The sequence below is a fragment of the Vombatus ursinus genome, unplaced genomic scaffold (assembly GCF_900497805.2).
Source record: "Vombatus ursinus unplaced genomic scaffold, bare-nosed wombat genome assembly UNPS02014821.1, whole genome shotgun sequence".
Classification (NCBI taxonomy): domain Eukaryota; kingdom Metazoa; phylum Chordata; class Mammalia; order Diprotodontia; family Vombatidae; genus Vombatus; species Vombatus ursinus.
The window spans coordinates 44272718-44290307 of NW_020954599.1; the positions used below are offsets into that span (position 1 = coordinate 44272718).

Consider the following 17590-nt stretch of genomic DNA (forward strand, 5'->3'; position numbering starts at 1 on the left):
ATTTCTTGTCTCAATTTTTCTTCTACTTCTCTAATTTGCTTTTTAAAGCCCTTTTTAAGCTCTTCCAGGAATTCTTTTTGGGCCTGAGACCAAATTAACATTTTTCTTTGAGACTTCACATGTAGCTATTTCAATACTATTGTCCTAGTCTAAATTTATGTCTTGATCCTTCCCATCATCATAGTAACTTTCTATAGTCAAGGGTTGTTTTTGAGAGTTGGGCTCTGGTCCTGTACTGTCCCAAGCTTTTTGAGCTAATGCTCTGCTTCTGCCTTACAGCTGGCTTTCATTAGGATTCAGGGCTTAGTTACTTGCTTTCTCTTAAAAGCAGACTTCCTTTCTGGCTTGTGCTGGGGGGTGAGGCCTCCCTGTGGGCCTTTCCTGAGTGTGAGGTTTAGCTATGGTCCTGCTCCAAGTGTGGAACCTTGCTGCTGGGTTGCTATGGTAACAGAGTCTTTCTGGTGGCTGAACCTAGAGGAGGGATTTTGTAGCTGATCTTTCCCCGGGGTAGGGCCCTACTGCTGGTTGCTATGGAAACAGGGACTCTCTGCTAGCAGGTCCTGGAGGAGTAATTTTGTTGGTGATCTGCCCAAGGGGTGGGGGTCAGCAATGGGGTCAAGGCCTCCCTGGTGGCTTGTCCTGGGGATGGGGCTGCTGGGGTGGGGCCTTGCTGTGCTACAAAGACTGCTCACTTGCCTAGGAGACTGCTGGTTTGCAGTGACGTGGGACCTCACTGGTGGATTGCCCCAGGCTTGGAGCCTGTACAGGCCCCCTGCTGTGAGGCTGGCTGCTGCTGCTGCTGCTGCTGCTGCTGCTGCTGCTGCTGCTGCTGCTGCTGCTCTTGGACCTCCCCAGTGAGACAGACCTTTCCTGCTGGGCTAGCAAGCTGCTTCCCTACTCCTAGACCAACTCTGGGGTGGTTTTCTAGTTGTTTGGAAGGGAATTTGGGAGGGCTTCAGAGGATTCCTTCCTCACTCTGCCATCTTGGCACCCTGCCTTTATTTTGAGGTCATTAAAAGCAGATTAGATTCCTGTCTATCTGCCCTCAACCCCATGGCATAACAGAGAGATCATACCTGGCCTTGCAGTCAAACATCTGCTGTCACCCCTTTAGAAAGTCATTAACTTCCTCTAGGCCCCAACTTCCTCATCTATAAAATAAAGGGTTAAGCTTATATCATGGTTCTCAAAGGATATGCCACAGTGCACTAATATGCCAAAAGTTTCAAAAGGTGTGCTGGGAAATTTGCACATCATATTATTGCAGCTTTAAGAAATTATAAATTATTTTTAATAAAAATTTTTACGCAGTATAAGTAGTATGGAAAGAACAGTATTTGCAAAATCGGCAAATCTTGCCTATTACACATAACCCTAACCTTAAAACATATCAGAAATCTACCGAGAGTTCAACAAAATGACTACCCTTCCCAAGGGGAAGGAGTACATTGAAAATTTCTCAATTTTCTACAAACACTGACAACTTAAACAGTCAGTGTTTACGACTCATGCTACTTGTAAGGGAAAAAAAAGTTTCAGAATCATTGGTCCAGATGGTCCAAGATTGGTCCAAAGTCTCTTGCAGCTTAAAGTTAAAAGTTTCAATTAATCAGAAATGTGTTCTAGTCTATTGCATTGCCTGCTGATATCTCCAGCTGGAAGTCAATGAAAATGTATTCCAGTTGCAGATTTAATAGCACAGAGAAATTTGGGCCCTGGGTTTTCTGGGTCAGGGCTTATTCCCAAAGCTACATTATATTTTGAAAAAGCTTTGGTGAAAAAACTTATATGTGTTATAAATGTGCTCAAGCACAGGAAGCATTTGATGATTTTTGCCTGTAGTCAAATATCAGGATAGGCATTTACAAATAAGAATGTGGACATTAAGACTAGTCTCAGTTCTTTCTTAATTGATGACTCATTTAGTCACAGAGCTGGGTATATGTGTATTTATACACACAAGTATATATATATGGGATTATAAAGCATAATATCACATTTAATGTGAGGTATAATAGGACAATTATGGTATTAATATTATTAACATATAGTGTTAACTTGTAAAAGTTATCTATCTCTAAATATATTTATATCTATCTATACATTTTATAGATATACAGATATATATATACACTTACAAAGATATACACACATGTACATATATATTACATATACATATATATATGAAAGTAGATATATCTGTGTTGTATATATTATAGATACTTCAGTAATCCCAGATTTCATCAAGATAGGTACTCCCTTGAGCAATATAGATCCCAACTCTTTAGTAAATTAGCCTTCGTTAGTTGCTATGACCAAAACCAATGAACCATTACCCATTCCCTAATCTTTTGGTGAATGGTAATTTTTTTTCATATTTGGCTAAATTGGTCCCCAGATGACCAGGCACTGCCAGATCACATGTTCCACTGTTCTTGAGAATCTATGAACCCTCAGCCACCCTCAAACCACAGTGAGTCATCAGAGTAGCTTTATTAAAGATACTACTCATGTACATACACAAATGTTTAACTGCCGTTGAAAATCTGTGTATGTATATGAGTAGTAACTTCAATAAATATTATCTATACATACATAATGCATACATATACATATATATACACACATATACATATATATATACACATATACATGTTTTGCTATTGTTCAGTCATTTCATGACCCCATTTGGGGTTTTCTTGACAAAGATACTGGAGTGCTTTGCCATTTCCTTCTCCAGCTCATTTTATAGATGAGGAAACTGAGGCAAACAGGGTTAAGTGACTTGCCCAGGGTCACACAACTAATAAGTGTCTGAGGCCAGATTTGAACCCAGGAGGAGAAGTCTTCCTGATTCTAGGCCTGGCACTCTATCTACTGCACCACGTAGCTGCCCCATATGTTTACATGTGTCTTTATATGTGTATAGGTGTGCATGTATATGTACACATGTAGTATAGGGGAAAAAACATCAGAATGACTTTAGTAAAGAAGTTACTACTCAGATACACACTTGTTTAATTATGTGTGCATATCCATGCGTATGTGCTTGTGTGTGTACATATATGGTACAGTAGAGAAAGCATAGTTCTAGGCTCCAGTCTCTAATCTGCAAAATGATAGGGTTGGACTACATTATATGTCTAAGTATTCTTCCACCTCTAAGTCAATGGATCTTTTGTATGCATATGTTTATTACAACCTCTAAATAATAAAGCATTTTTCTTCCTTACCAATATATATCTTTCCCTACCAACATCAATATAATCTTAAATATGGATAACATATGTGTATATATATTTTTTAAAGTGGGTCTGTGATTTGTTCAGCATAAAGAACTCACAGTGAGTTTCCTCTTGCAATACAGATCAGCACGTTTCTACAGCTTGCGGTGTTATGACAATTGCTTAGAGCATTGAGAGGGTTGTGACAAGGAAGGGAGGGAGGAAAGGAAAAAGGGAGGGAGGAAAGAAGGAAGAAAGGAAGGAAATAAGTCACGTATTTAGTATGTGACAACCAATATATGACAGAGGAGACAGGACTTAATGTAGGTTGTTTTGCCTCCAAAGCCAAACCTCTACCCACATGATAGTGCTTGAATAATAAAGTGCTATTCTTCTATACCAAAGGTTCAGTCTTTGAAAAGCATATGTGGAATGAGCTTTCACAAATAATGCATACCATTTAAAATCTGACATTTGCTTCAACGTGTTGTTTTCTTTTAAGGTGCTTTTTTTTGGTAATTTGATAAATGATAGGCTAATGTTCCAAACTGCTTCTTGATTAGATATCAATTATGACTCACAAAACAGTCTCCAATAAAATTGCAAAATATTCCAGGTTTGTTATTGTCCCCTGCTTCCTACTCTTGTCCTCGCTGTCTTTTGGGCCCCCAGTTCCACTTCTTAAGACATCTTCATTCTCCCCCTTGCAGGCCCAAGGCTCCTATGGGAGTCTTGGTACTTAGCACACCATGATGCCTCCTCCAATCAACCTCCCTCCTTGGCATGCTCCACTGAAATTTAGCAGTCCTGTATCTCATTTCCTCAGGACCAGGTTCTCGCTGACAGCTGATGACAGCTAGCTGATCTAATGGACAAATCCAGGAAAGTAAAATAATAGGAGAAAGCTAGGCAGCTATCTTTGCTCTCCCCCAACGTGTCCTTGCTGAGACCCTCTCCCTTACATGCATTTTAGCAATAGCCTTCTATATATATTCTTCTTCTCTTCCCTCACACACTCCAAACCCCCAATAAAGCAAAACAGTAGCTTTGATGACAGTGATTTCAGAATATTAAGAAGGGAAGGAATGTGCCATAAAAGGAAAGATTACAGACTCTGTAATACAGAGCCAAGGAACCTTGATGTGCTCTTTAAATCACAATTTGTACGTGGCAGCCTACTCTCCCTCTGCTAGGGTATTCTAAAAAGAACCCTTTGGGGTTTTTTAGTTTCATGCATATGTTCACTGTTGCCTTTCTTTTTTTCCCCTAATCTTTTCACATTTACCCTCAATTTTTTTCCCTGTTCATTTGATTGTCATGGGATACCTATAGTTGTCTTCAGTTCTGCCAGAGTATATCTTAATTATTCCTTGTACATAGCAGAGTCCTTTAGTGTCCCAGTTAAAAGCTTGGTTGAGACAGCTGGGTTGGGCTGGAAGATTAATGGGTAATGGTCAATGACGTAGAGAGAGTACCAAATGCAATTAAGGAGCTTAACCAACAGGGGAGTAGCTATTGGGGTTGAGTGGTTGGTTACTCAGCATGCTGAGGGAAGGGCGTGCTCAAGTCTGGAGACCTGGAAATCAGATTGATAATTTGCCAGACATGAACACTCTTCTATACAGACTTCTTGTCACTAATAAATGATACCTAAACATTCATTCTCTTGGTCATGTGGTTTTTGATTCTCTGATGGAGGCCAGGTAGAATAAGATCATAGAATCCTGAACCTGGAGTCAAAAAGACTTGGGTTTATATCTCGCTTGTGACACTGAGTAGGTGTGTAACAAGGAAGGGAGGGAGGGAGAAAAAGAAGGAAGGAAGAAAGGAAGAAGGAAGGAAATAAATATTTATTAAGCACCTGCTGTGTTCCTGGTACTGTGCTATGTGCTTCACAAATATCTTATTTGATCCTCACCACAGAAGATAGGTGCTATTATTATCCTCATTTTATAGTTGAGGAAATTGAGACAGACAGAAGTTAAAAGCTCAGGGTCATACAGTTAGAGAGTGTTTGAGACTGAATTTGAACTCAAGTTTTCCTGACACCAGACCCTGCTCACCATCCACTGTCCATACTACCCAGCTTGAGATGAGCAAGCCACTTAACCGGTTAGAGCCTTAGGGTTCCTTCTCAATAAAGTGAGGATAACATTTATAGCACCAGCTCCACAGGCTGGCCATGGAACTCAAATGAGGTCTTGTAGATAAAGTGCTTTGCAAACTTCCAATCCCTCTATGAGTTGGTTATTATCATGAAGTAAAAACTGGATTGGGTGACATGGGAATGATGCTCCTTTATGATATCTTCTATGCCATAGGGAGGCATTATCCATTATTTCCCATTGATAGAAAGGGGCAAAGGACAGTTGTTGGGTAAAGATGCTTCTAACCCATCCCCCTTCTGTAATGTTTCCTAGCTACCAAGTGCTTAACGTTCATAGGAGTAATTTTTATATTATAAAATTTAATTCAAGATGTATTTATTAGGCAACTATCATATTCCAGACAGTGTTAGGTATTAGGAATACAGACAAATCCACGTAGTGTTGCCTTAAATACATGATATATTTAAAGTAATTTCAGTGAGGGAAGGCACTAACAACTAGGAGTGGGACAGTGGAGTCAGAAGAGGCCTCCTGCAGGAGGTGGCACATGAAGTGAGCTTGGAAAGAAGGTCCTCATTGAGACCTCTCTTGATTCTGTGAGTAGGGAGAAGAAGGGAGAGCTTTCCAGGCATGGGGAACAGCCTACATACAAGTCATGAGAGAGGAGACAGCATGCTAGACATGGGGGATAGCAAGTGGGCCAGTTTGACTGAAACATACTACATTAAGAAGAGGAATGTGCAAAAAAATCTAGAAAAGTAGCCTGGATCCAGATAGTGGAGGGCTTTAAAAGCCGAACAGAGAAGTTTGTCTTTTATCCTGAAGGCAATTACGAGCCATTAGAGCTTCTTGTGGGCAGTTAGGTGGCACAATGGGTAGACTGTCAGGCCTGGAATCAGGAAGACTCCTCTTCCCCAGTTCAAATCTGGCCTCATTCACTTACTAGCTGTGTGACCCTGGGCAAGACACTTAACCCTGTTTGCCTCAGTTACTTTATCTAGCTAGAGAAGGAAATGGCAAACCATTCCATTATCTTTCCTAAGAAAACCCCAAGTGGTGTCATGAAGAGTCAGACACATCTGAACGACAACAGAACTTCTTGAACAACAGAGGGGCCTGGTCAGACTTGTGTTTTAGGAGTATCAGTTTAGCAGCTATGTAGAGGAAGGATTAGAGAGGAGAGAGACTCCAGTTGGAGCCAGGGAGACCAATAATGATGAGGTCTAGTGAGTTATGCTCTGAAGCTTTATGGTCTTCAATTTTTAGACTATATGGAGAATACCTAACATAGCAATCATCTCTACTTCGGCAACCAATAAATTGAATTCAATAAAGATAGAGTGTATATAAACTGTAATGGGGGCATGTGGGGAAAAGATGGAGGACATAGGGTAGCTAAGTGGACAGGTTGTTGGACTTAGAGTCAAGAAGACCTGAGTTCAAATCCTAATACTCACTAGCTATGTGACCCTGGGTAAGTCACTTATCCTCTCTCAGCTTCCAATTTCCTAGCTGTGTAAGACCTGCAAAAGCTGTGTTCCTGCTGGCATGGCTTTTGAGGACCCACAGTAATAACCTCTTGGGATTTCAGAATAGCATTTTACTGAAGGACCTGACTAAACTGCTCCTTTAACAGACTTTAATCTTGTTTAAAAAAATAAAAAGAAAACTCAAAACTAAAAACACTTAGAATAATGCTGCTGTTGTTACACTGAACTATGTTGGTTTAACAGCCAAATCTTCCCATCTAAACTTTACTGGGAGTTTTGCCTGTGTCAAGATTACAGGACCAGACCTGTACATTCATCTCAGAAATGAATTTGGATTTTCTAAAACCCCTGCAATTTTGTTAATTCCTGTAAAAATGTGGAGATTATCTTAGCTTACTATTGAAAGTGAAAAGCTTTACCAAAAAGAGATGAAAAAAAAGCCCCAAAGGATATTTCTAATTAGAGGATATATTCTGTTTTAGAAAATGGCATTGTGCTTAACATTATTAAGCAGTCTTTTTATTTGCACAGAAGAAGTAAAAGACTTTGAAATTTAAATCATATCAAGAAGTATTTTGGGTCATGTTCTTACTACTGTGCTAGATGCCAGCCTACGCTATTGAGCCTGATGGTACTGAGTTTCCTGTGTATCCAATTTTAACTTTCCATCAAATGTTCAAAGGCCAAGACAGTCAGTAAGACTTGTTATCAGTTACAACTATAAATTCAAGACCTTTTTTTTTTTAAAATAAAAAATAGAGGGAGAAAACCAAAATCAGTCAACAAGTATTTATTGAAGTGAAGTATTCACAGCCTTGTGGCTGTCCCATAAACAAGATCTTCCATTTCTCAGCTCTGGACATTTTCTCTGGACATCCTTCATGCCTGGAACATTCTCTATCCACCCCCCTGACTCTGTTCTAACCACTGCCCCACTAGCAGTCTAGGTATACTGAAATGTAGTAATCAAAATTTTTTTTTTAAAGTTCATGGATCCCAGGTTAAGAACCCCTGAATTAAGGTCAGAAAATGTTAAAACATAACTTTTTTGTTTTTATCTTTTTATGTAAAACATCTTTTGAGCTAACATCCTTTAAGTGTAGATGATTGCCTGTTTGGGTTTTTTAACTCAACAATTATTGATTACTTCACCACAGTGCTTTGCAAATAGTAGTCCTTTGTTGATTACTTGTTAAATGGTTGCTTAGCCTTTGCTAAAAGATCTCAGATACCAATATTTTCCAAAGCAGCACATTCCACTTTCGGATACCTCTAATTATTAGGAAGTATTGCCTACAATTTCCATCTTGCCTCTTTACAACTTTTGTGCATTGCTATTAGATCTGTCCTTTGAGGCCAGACAGAATAAGATAACATCAGAGCCCTTCAGATATTTGAAGAATACTATCCTGACTCCATTGAGTTTCTTCCAGGCTAACTTCCCAGTTCCTTCAGTTCTCTTCATGCAGCATGGACTCTAGGCCTTTCACCATTCTCACTGTCTTCCTTTGGACACTCACCACATTGTCAATGTCCTTCCTGAACTGTGGCTCCTAGAACTGAACATAATACTCTAACCATGGTCTGAGTAGGACAGAATACACTCATTAAAATCATCTCAGTAGCTGTACTCCTCTTAGTATAGCTCCAGATCACGTTAATTCTTTTGGCTGCCATAGTATAGTTACCTCATACAATCCACTAAAATACTGTGTTTAGCAAAGAGTGAGCATGATTCATGATTCTGCCAGGTACTACTAGCTTGACCTGGGGAAAGACACTTAGGGTCATAGTTTTAGAGCTAGAAAGAACCTCAGAGGTCATTGAATTCAACAGTGTCTTCTCCACAGAGTCACACCTCCCTGGCCTTAGTTCTCTTAAAAAATAAGGGGGTTGGACAAAATGACCTTCAACTATTCTTCCAGCTCTGACTCAGATTCTCTGGGCTATGACCTTCTGTGTACTCACACCTCATCATATTTAGAATAAATAAAATCTTCCAGCAGTTTAAAAAGGTTCCTAAAGAACCAGGGATACTTTTAAAATTGCACCATGTGAGGAAATAAGTTTGTCTCTAGCCTCTTGAGAAAGAGCCAATAAAATTTGTATTTGAAATACTTTATTTCACTAACTATGTACTTAAATATTGAGTGAGGTGAGTTCAGAAGTTCAGACTTATGTCAGTAGAAATTAATTCCAAATTGCCCTTTGAAAGGCATTTCTGCCAGTCTATAGATTACTTTCTTTTTCAGTTGGGAGAACATTCTGATTTATTGTATATTTTATGGCTGTGTCAACTAGTTTATCTCTGTGTAAACTCGTCTCTGTATCTCCTGGGGTAATGTCAGTTTCCAGACATGAAGAGATTACTTCAGAGGAGGTGAATAAAGCCACTGGATTAAATAGAAGCCCTATGTTTTCTTATTCTAGAGTAGCACTGAATAAATATGATTTCACCCACTGGACAGAGTACTAATGTTGGTGACCCAAGACCTGGGTTCAAATACTGACTTTACCAGTTACTATTTAGATGACTTTGGGGCAAATTGTTTTCCTCTTTCTGAACCTTGGGTTCTTCTGAAAAATTAAGGGATTACATTTGATGACCTTGAAAGATTTACAGCTCTAGAGCTTTGACCTTGGAATAGTACTTTATGAGTCAATTTGGATTTTTGCTACTGTCATATCACAGAGGCCAGAAGAAGCTTCTACATCTGACTTCTAGAAAGCATGCATCCATTCTTAGAAAGTAGTTTTTTAAACGACTATATTGAGACGGCTTGAAATAATCTTCCATATTTTAGTTTGATCACTAAGAAACCTACTACTTCTAAAGACCCTATAAGCCTCAAACTCCTATTACATTTTTCTGTTCTGTTGAAGGTATAATAAGTAGTTGTTGAATCTTGATCCTAGAGAACAGATGATAAAACTAACACACTTCTCTCCTCTCAGAAGAAAGATGGGAGACTATAGGAATGTCAGGTTATATACAGTGTTGGGTGTTACTTAAGTCAGAAAGTATTTTAAGTTCTTTTTGTGTGCTGGACACAGCGCAAATCATTGAGAACACAAAGAAGGCAAAAACAGTCCCTTCCTTCAATGAGTTTCCAATCTAATAGGAAAGACAATATGCAAATGATCATGTCCAAACAAGATGAAAATAGGATACTTTGGAGGTAATCTCAGAGGAAAGTCACTAGGATTGAGAAGTATTGGGAAAGGCTTCTTGCAGAAAGTGGGACATGAGCTGAAACTTGAAGGAAGCCAGAGAAGCTCGGAGGAAGAGATGAGGAGGGAGAGTATTCCAGATATAGGGGACAGCCACAGTCTCCCTAAAGGGACTGCCCTTAGCTTCCTGCTGCTGGTGATGGGCAGAGCTGGTGAGGGGGAAAGGGCAATTGTTATCCTCATTTTGTAAGTGAAGTTCCAGTATCACCCTCACTAAGCCTCTTGGGCATTCAATTAGATTTATAGGCTGCCCCAGGTCCTAGCCAGTAGAATGTGTATATTTGTGTGAAGGGGAGAGACAGGGGCCAAATTGGTAAGATAATGCTAGGAGGCTCCCAACTCTGCCCTCCAAAAAGGGGCTTCTCTTTTTTCTTTTTTCTTTGTTGTGAAATTTCAATGGGTGTATGGAGAATTATGGAAAATAACTGGTATAAAAAAAACTTAACTGTTAAATGACATAATGTTGACAGACATAATGTACTTAGATATCTTTTTCTAACTTAAAAATGAATTCAAACAAAAAGAGTACTAAAATGTTAAGCTTCTTTGATTCCTAGAGTTAACACTTTGTTACCTACGAATTATTCTTCTGAGGATTTAAATAATTCCCAAGTAAACATGCTTTCTGGGTTGAAACTTGACATGTCTATCGGGAGTGGTTAAATTCTATATCCATATCTGAATTTTGGTATGGCACACTCAACTTATTTGGTGATATTCTGAGAATGGCTAGCTGAGTGGAGATTACTTCCTTTTATTAGCAGGGCATTTAGTATAATAACCATACTTAGCAGTCAAAGATCATTGGATCCTGGCTCAGAGAAATCATGATTAAGAAGTGGGCTGGGAGAAAGAGCTATGTTGCTGAAGCATCATGGAGTATCTGTAATATATAGATGATTTTAAGAAATAATGAAAATTGATCGAAAGAGGAGGGAGGTGAGTTCACAAGTGTGAGAGTTAATCAACCCACAAATTTGCAGGCATTTCAGGAAAATAAGCTTGACAGTAATGCTTACTACATTATGAGCAAATTCTTTGAAAATCTATGTGTTCTAGGGACAGAAAGGCCTTTTCTGGACCTGAATGTTAAAATGGCTGGAGTTGGTCAGGTTGTTACAGATGGTGGCTGGTGATGAGAACCAGATCCAAACTAGGCTTTTGTTTGAGACAGTGGTGCTAAGGTTCTCCTTGGCTCTACTCTCCAGGAATAACACTCAAGCATTCCTTGAAAAAAGGGTGGAGAGGAGGATTTGCCGAACAGTAAATTGATGCTTTGGTTTTAGTTCATAAAATGACTCACAGGGTTCCTTAAATAGGAATTTCCTCCATGAACTATACTCTATTTAAACATCATCTTCAACTTGCCTAGCATAGAGGCAGAGAATAGTAACAACAGTTCATTTACATGGTAGCCTTATAGCTTACTAAGGATTTTCCTCATCACCATAGATGGGACAAATATTATCCTCATTTTCTCAGTGAAGTTCGAGTCTCACCCTTCCCTAAGCCTCTTGGGCATTTAATTAGACCTATAGGCTGCCCCAGTACCTGGGGCATTCGAATGTGTATATTTGGGTGAGGGCGAGAGACCGAGGGAGCAAATTGGTAAGTTTGTCAAAATTGCCTACTGCTAAGTGTGTATTTTTTTTTATTTAAAAGATTTACAAGAAAATTATCTTTCAGCTGTAGCTAGTACAAATTGGTTGGATTTAATAGTTGTCTAGTGAAACCTAATCTACTTAATTTTTCCTCCTTATCTTTTCTTTTTTAAAGGACTTATGCCTGCTGCACACCAGCCAGTATACTGTGCTTCCAAGCATGGAATAATTGGATTCACACGGTCTGCTGCTGTGAGTAAATACATAACTGCCCCAAAACTTGCCACATTCCTTTTATTTAGCTCAGGGACTCTCTCTCTCTCTCTCTCTCTCTCTCTCTCTCTCTCTCTCTCTGTCTCTGTCTCTCTCTCTTTCTCTCTTTTAATAAAGTTATTTACATGAGAAAAATAGTAACTAAGTGTCACAATAGGTGGTATACTAGCCTTGGAGTTCGGAAGACCAGAGTTGGAATGCTGCCTCAGACATTTACTAGCTGTGTGACCCTGAGCAAGTCCCTTAAACTCTGCCCTCAATTTCCTCATCTGTTGCAAATTCAGAGTAGTAATAGCACCTACTTCACAGGGTTTTAGGAGAAGTAAATGAGATAATACAAAGTATGCTGCAAAATTTATTTTTTTTAATTAATTTATTTATTTTTAGTTTTCAACATTTACTTCCATAAGCTTTTGAGTTTTAAATTTTCTTTCCCTCCTTCCCCTTCCCCATCCCCAAGACAGCATATAGGCTCTACATATACATTCTTATTAAACATATTTTCACATTAGTCATGTTGTAATGAAGAATTAGAACTAATGGGTGGAACCACGAGAAAGAATAAACAAAACAAAAAGAAAAGAGAAAGAGGGAGCAAATAGTATGCTCCAATCTGTATTCAGACTCCATAGTTCTTTCTCAGGATGTGGTTAGCATTTTCCATCATGAGTCTTTTGGAATTGTCTTAGCTCCTTGTATTGCTGAGAAGAGCTAAGTGTATCAAAGTCAGTCATCACACAATGTGGCTGTTACTGTGTACAATGTTCTCCTGGTCTGCTCACTTCACTCAGCATCAGTTCATGTAAGTCTTTCCAGGTTTTTCTGAAGTCCACCTGCTCGTCATTTCTTATAGCACAATAGTATTCCATTACATTCAAATACCACAACTTGTTCAGTCATTCTCCATTTGATGAGCGTCCCCTCAATTTCCAATTTTTTGCTACCACAAAAAGAGCTGCAATAAATATTTTTGTACATGTGGGTCCTTTTCCCTTTTTTATGACCTCTTTGGGATACAGAACTAGTAGTTGTATTGCTGCATCAATACTTTTATAGCCCTTTGGAAATAGTTCCAAATTGTTCTCCAGAATGTTTGGATCAGTTCACAACTCCACCAACAATGCATTAGTGTTCCAATTTTCCCACATCTTCTCCAGCATTTATAATTTTCCTGTTTTTGTCATATTAGTCAATCTGATAGGTGTGATGTGGTACCTTAGAGTTGTTTTGATTTGCATTTCTCTAATCAATTGTGATTTAGAGCATTTTTTGTATGATTATGGATAGCTTTAATCTCTTCATCTGAAAACTATCTATTCATATCCTTTGATCATTTATCAATTGGGGAATGACTTGTATTCTTATAAATTTGATTCAGTTCTCTATATATTTTAGATATGAGGCCTTTATCAGAGATACTGGTTGTAAAAATTCTTTCTCAGTTTTCTGCTTCCCTCCTAATCTTGCTTGCATTGGCTTTGTTTGTGCATGTTGCAAACTTTAAAGCAATACTAGCTATCATCATCATTATTATTATTATTATTAAATGCAATATTCTACAGATCATGAAAGAAAAGAGGAAAGTGATATTCTGTTTGACTTAGGAATGTTAAGAATCTGCAGTTTCATCAGTACAGTTGTTTAACATAGCTAAGAATTCTCTAATTTAATAGATGATCTTTGACGGTTGCTGTGACCAAAAAATTTATCCCTTTTCAGCCAACTCCAAACATAGTTAGGTGAGTCCAGCATATATATGATCAGTCCATCACTGGACTTTTTCAAGCTTTTCCATCTTGGTAGATATTGACAGAGCTTGTGCTCTGCTGGCTAAGCTTTTGAGAACCAGGATCATCTCTCCATACCACAGAGTAAGACTTGGTTGGAGGTTTCATTCTATACTCTTAAGAAAAATAATGTTTCACATCAGTGATCTTTGACAAAAAGAAATAAAATCCTTCTTTCCTTTAAAAAAAAAAAACCTCAACTTCTAGATCTGTTAAATTCTAGTTATTCACTATGTTATAAAAGGAATCCTTAATACATTACTCACTACTTGATTGTTTAAGTATTGTGTGATGAAAAGGAACAAAAGGCTTGGATTCTGGTCCCCATTCTGCCACAACTATATAGTAAGCCTGTCCTTAACATCATAACATTCTCATAATGACAATATTCTCAAAGTTTGGATTTTTACTACAGTCTTGCCCAAGCAAAACCTAGGCTATTGTATTGTAAACCCTGTCTAAAGCTAATAAGTCAGATTTCTCTTGAAATATTTGGCCAGAACTAGAGAGATTTTATATACATACACATATATATATAATACATATACATATATATAATATATATGATTATATGTAACTAATCAGGTAATTAACCTGTGTGGACCTGACTGGATAGTATTAAGGTAAAAAACAGTTGTTTTTAAACTTTTAACCAAATACTTTTTTTCTTCAGATAAATGAGGATTTAGGGTAAAGAAACTGGAACCGGAATCAGCTGGGTTTTGTTTTGTTTTCTACTTGCCAGCAATAATTAGATAATTTATCTTCAGACTAATTCTACCAAATATATTCCTTTTCTATTTTCGCCTTATTTGTAAACCAATATCTCTGTAATAATAGGATAAGTTTTTTGTTTGTTTTATGGCTTTTGACATCTAACCTTAAATTACTTAATATTTGCCACCACACATTGTAAGCCAAATAATCCTGCTTTGATAGTTATCAATTCTGTTATAATTTACATAACTGAAAAACCCAACAGGAAAAAGCATTATGACACAGAGAAACTAAAAACAATGACATTTTTCTGAATAGTTCAAAGCTAACACCATTAGTATATTTTGAAGATGATATAAAATGATTGGAAATAACACTCTTTAAACCTATGGTTTTATAGAACTCAACTCCCTCCACCAAAACAAACAGGAATAGATTATGATATTAAAAAGAAGCTATTCCTGTTTCATCTTTAGATTCTGAACATGTTGTCCTTCCTATGGGAAGTTGACGCTGCTGCCCTGCTATCATTAGGACATGTGATTTGAGTTATTTTCCCAGTGTGACTGCTAGTGTGAATGACTCAGCCAAATCATTCTCATCATTTCCCTTGATGACCAATGAGTAGTACGTGAAGGGTGTAGTCTGCAATCATGAAGCAGAACTTTTTTTCCTTATGCAAATTTGTAAGTGGCCCAGAAAACAAACCCTACCAAATGGGCCTCATGAGAACTTTCTTTTATTCAGCCCAACGAACTTATCTACATTAACACCAACTGGGATCATCCTTCCTCACCTCCTAATGTTAGGTGTAGTTTCTAATAAGATAGAACACTGGTTTCATAAGCTAGAGGGATTAGTGGCGTAAGTCAAGTCAACTTTACTGGAGAGCAAAATTTGAGCATTTTTTCTAGTCATAACTAATACATCCAACTGTCTCTCCATAGAGCCAAAAAAGACTTTATGAGAAATAGAAGATCAGAAAGACTTAGAGATACAAGAGAAAAGACCTCAGAGAGAAGTCTAATCGAATAGTTCTTAATTTGGGGTTTATAAATAAGTTTTCCTTAATATTTTTATAACTATTTAAATAAAATTGATTGATTTAAATTCTCTATAATGTTGACTTTGTACTTCTACATCTTTATTTTATGCATTTTAAAAAATTCTTCTGAGAAAGAGTCCATAGGCTTTACTAGACTGCCAAAGATTCCACGGCATACAAAAAAGTTAAGAAAGCCTGACTTAATCCAACTTTCTCATTTTATAGGTAAGAAACCTGAAACTCTGAGAGTTAACCACCTTTGGGTTTTTTAATTGCATTCATTGAGAGAGTAAAGACTGTGGCAAACCGCCTTATTCTTTTCTTCTCTGAGGTCTTGGAGTACTCTTGGCTAGTTCTTCCATGGGAGAACAGAGCCCTTTTCTCATAGTTTAAAATTTTTGTTTCCAACTAATCAACATGTTTTTATTAAGCACCCACTATGTGCCATATGACCTCTGGGAATACAAATAAAAAATGAGATAGCCCCTTCCCCCAAGGAACTTACCTCCTGCCTGAGGATTTGGGAAGAGATATAGCTTCACAAATTAATTACACGTGTACAACATAAATATAACATTATGGAGAAGAAAACACTTAACCATGGGAGGAATTATGAAAGGCTTCTTGAAAGAGGTAGCACTAGCTTGACAGCCTGGTTGGTGATTGAGTAGTAAGATGGCATTAGTCTGGAAATATAGGTTGGTGCATGATTTTGAAGGTCTTGAAGACAGGAACTCTTTTGTTTTGTCTTTGTATCTTTGGTGCCTAGTACAGTACCTTTCATAGGATTAACATTGCAGAGTAGTTAAATGATTTGCCCAGGGACCAACAAGAGTCAGTATATGTGAAAGGCAGGGTTTGAACTCTGTAGCTAGTTCACCCTCTGTGATTCAATACTATCACTTGTTACATTCTGCAGATATACTAATTCTGTTTAAAGCTATAGTAGTTTTGGAAATCATTTAACACTTTTTTTTTGGTAGATGGCAGCTCACAATATGAAGACTGGTGTGAGATTAAATGCCATTTGCCCAGGTTTTGTTAACACGCCAATCCTCGAGTCCATTGAAAAAGAAGAGAACATGGGACAATATTATGAATACAAGGATTGTATCAAAGATATGATGAAATTTTATGGAATATTAGAGTAAGTAGAGATCTTCATGTTTTTTTCTCCCAGATTATTTAATAATACATGTGAGCAGATAATTCAGGGCCCAGATAATTGTGTTTTGTTATACCTATGAAGCCAAGCATGACATTTGAGTTTTTTAATGTTGAAATTTTATATGAGAGAAAGAAGTCTGATATCTTCCAAAATGGAACTGCTTCTTTAACATCTTACTTGGTAATCAAATGTCAAAAGAGAATGTCATCAGCATCTATTTCCAAAACAAATGTAATCTAGGAGTCTTATCTATGATTGATAGATTGATTTTCTCTGAAGATGGAAAAAAAAACTAACTGAATTGAACCTATGGTTTCACTGGTATAGAACATTCCCAGATGAGGAAACGCCCTCTACCAATATAACTTGGCATCTGCTTTGCAACTTATAGTCTTAGAAAGTTACTCTAAATGAATCTGCCCAGGGTCACACAGCCAATACATGTCAGGTGTGTTACCCAGGTCATATGGTGGCTCTGACTCCAGCTATGCCACAGAGGCCTTTAAAAGGTTAAATATTGATATTAAATATAACTTTATGAAAGTTCATGGGATCCTAATGCACATTCTCCATTTTACCATGGCTAAACAAAAGAATGTCACAATAACATAAAGAAACAGGAACACCCAATGACTTAATGAAGCCAGTAATAGGTTGTCATAGAATAAAGATATAGTTTTTGCTCTTACATTTGACATTTTCTAGCTGGTGGGTGTTAAGTTGAGTATGTGAAATAGGGTGGAAAAAGACTCATCTAAGTGAAGTCAACAATATATATGAATAATTCAGGCCCAAAGTGACCAAAGTCTAGTATGTTCTCTGACTACTGTAGTCATTATCTAAGTCTTCTGGCATCTGATTAAATAGAAGTAATTGGGAATAGCAATGTCTTCATCATAAACTTATTCTTCTATTACATATTAAAGTGCTGAGGGCTGAAGGTAAA

General features: G+C 37.6%; 1 protein-coding gene across 2 annotated transcripts in view; it reads left to right on the top strand.

The window, feature by feature from the left end:
• Nucleotides 1-17590, top strand: part of HPGD (15-hydroxyprostaglandin dehydrogenase) — a 48810-nt gene that overhangs the window by 28612 nt on the left and 2608 nt on the right. The window contains exons 5-6 of one of the 2 annotated variants that reach the window (XM_027837470.1): nucleotides 11830-11906; nucleotides 16460-16623. In XM_027837470.1, coding sequence (XP_027693271.1) covers nucleotides 11830-11906; nucleotides 16460-16623 — 241 coding nt within the window. The remainder of the gene's footprint in view (nucleotides 1-11829; nucleotides 11907-16459; nucleotides 16624-17590) is intronic. The other variant, XM_027837471.1, reaches the window with a different exon arrangement.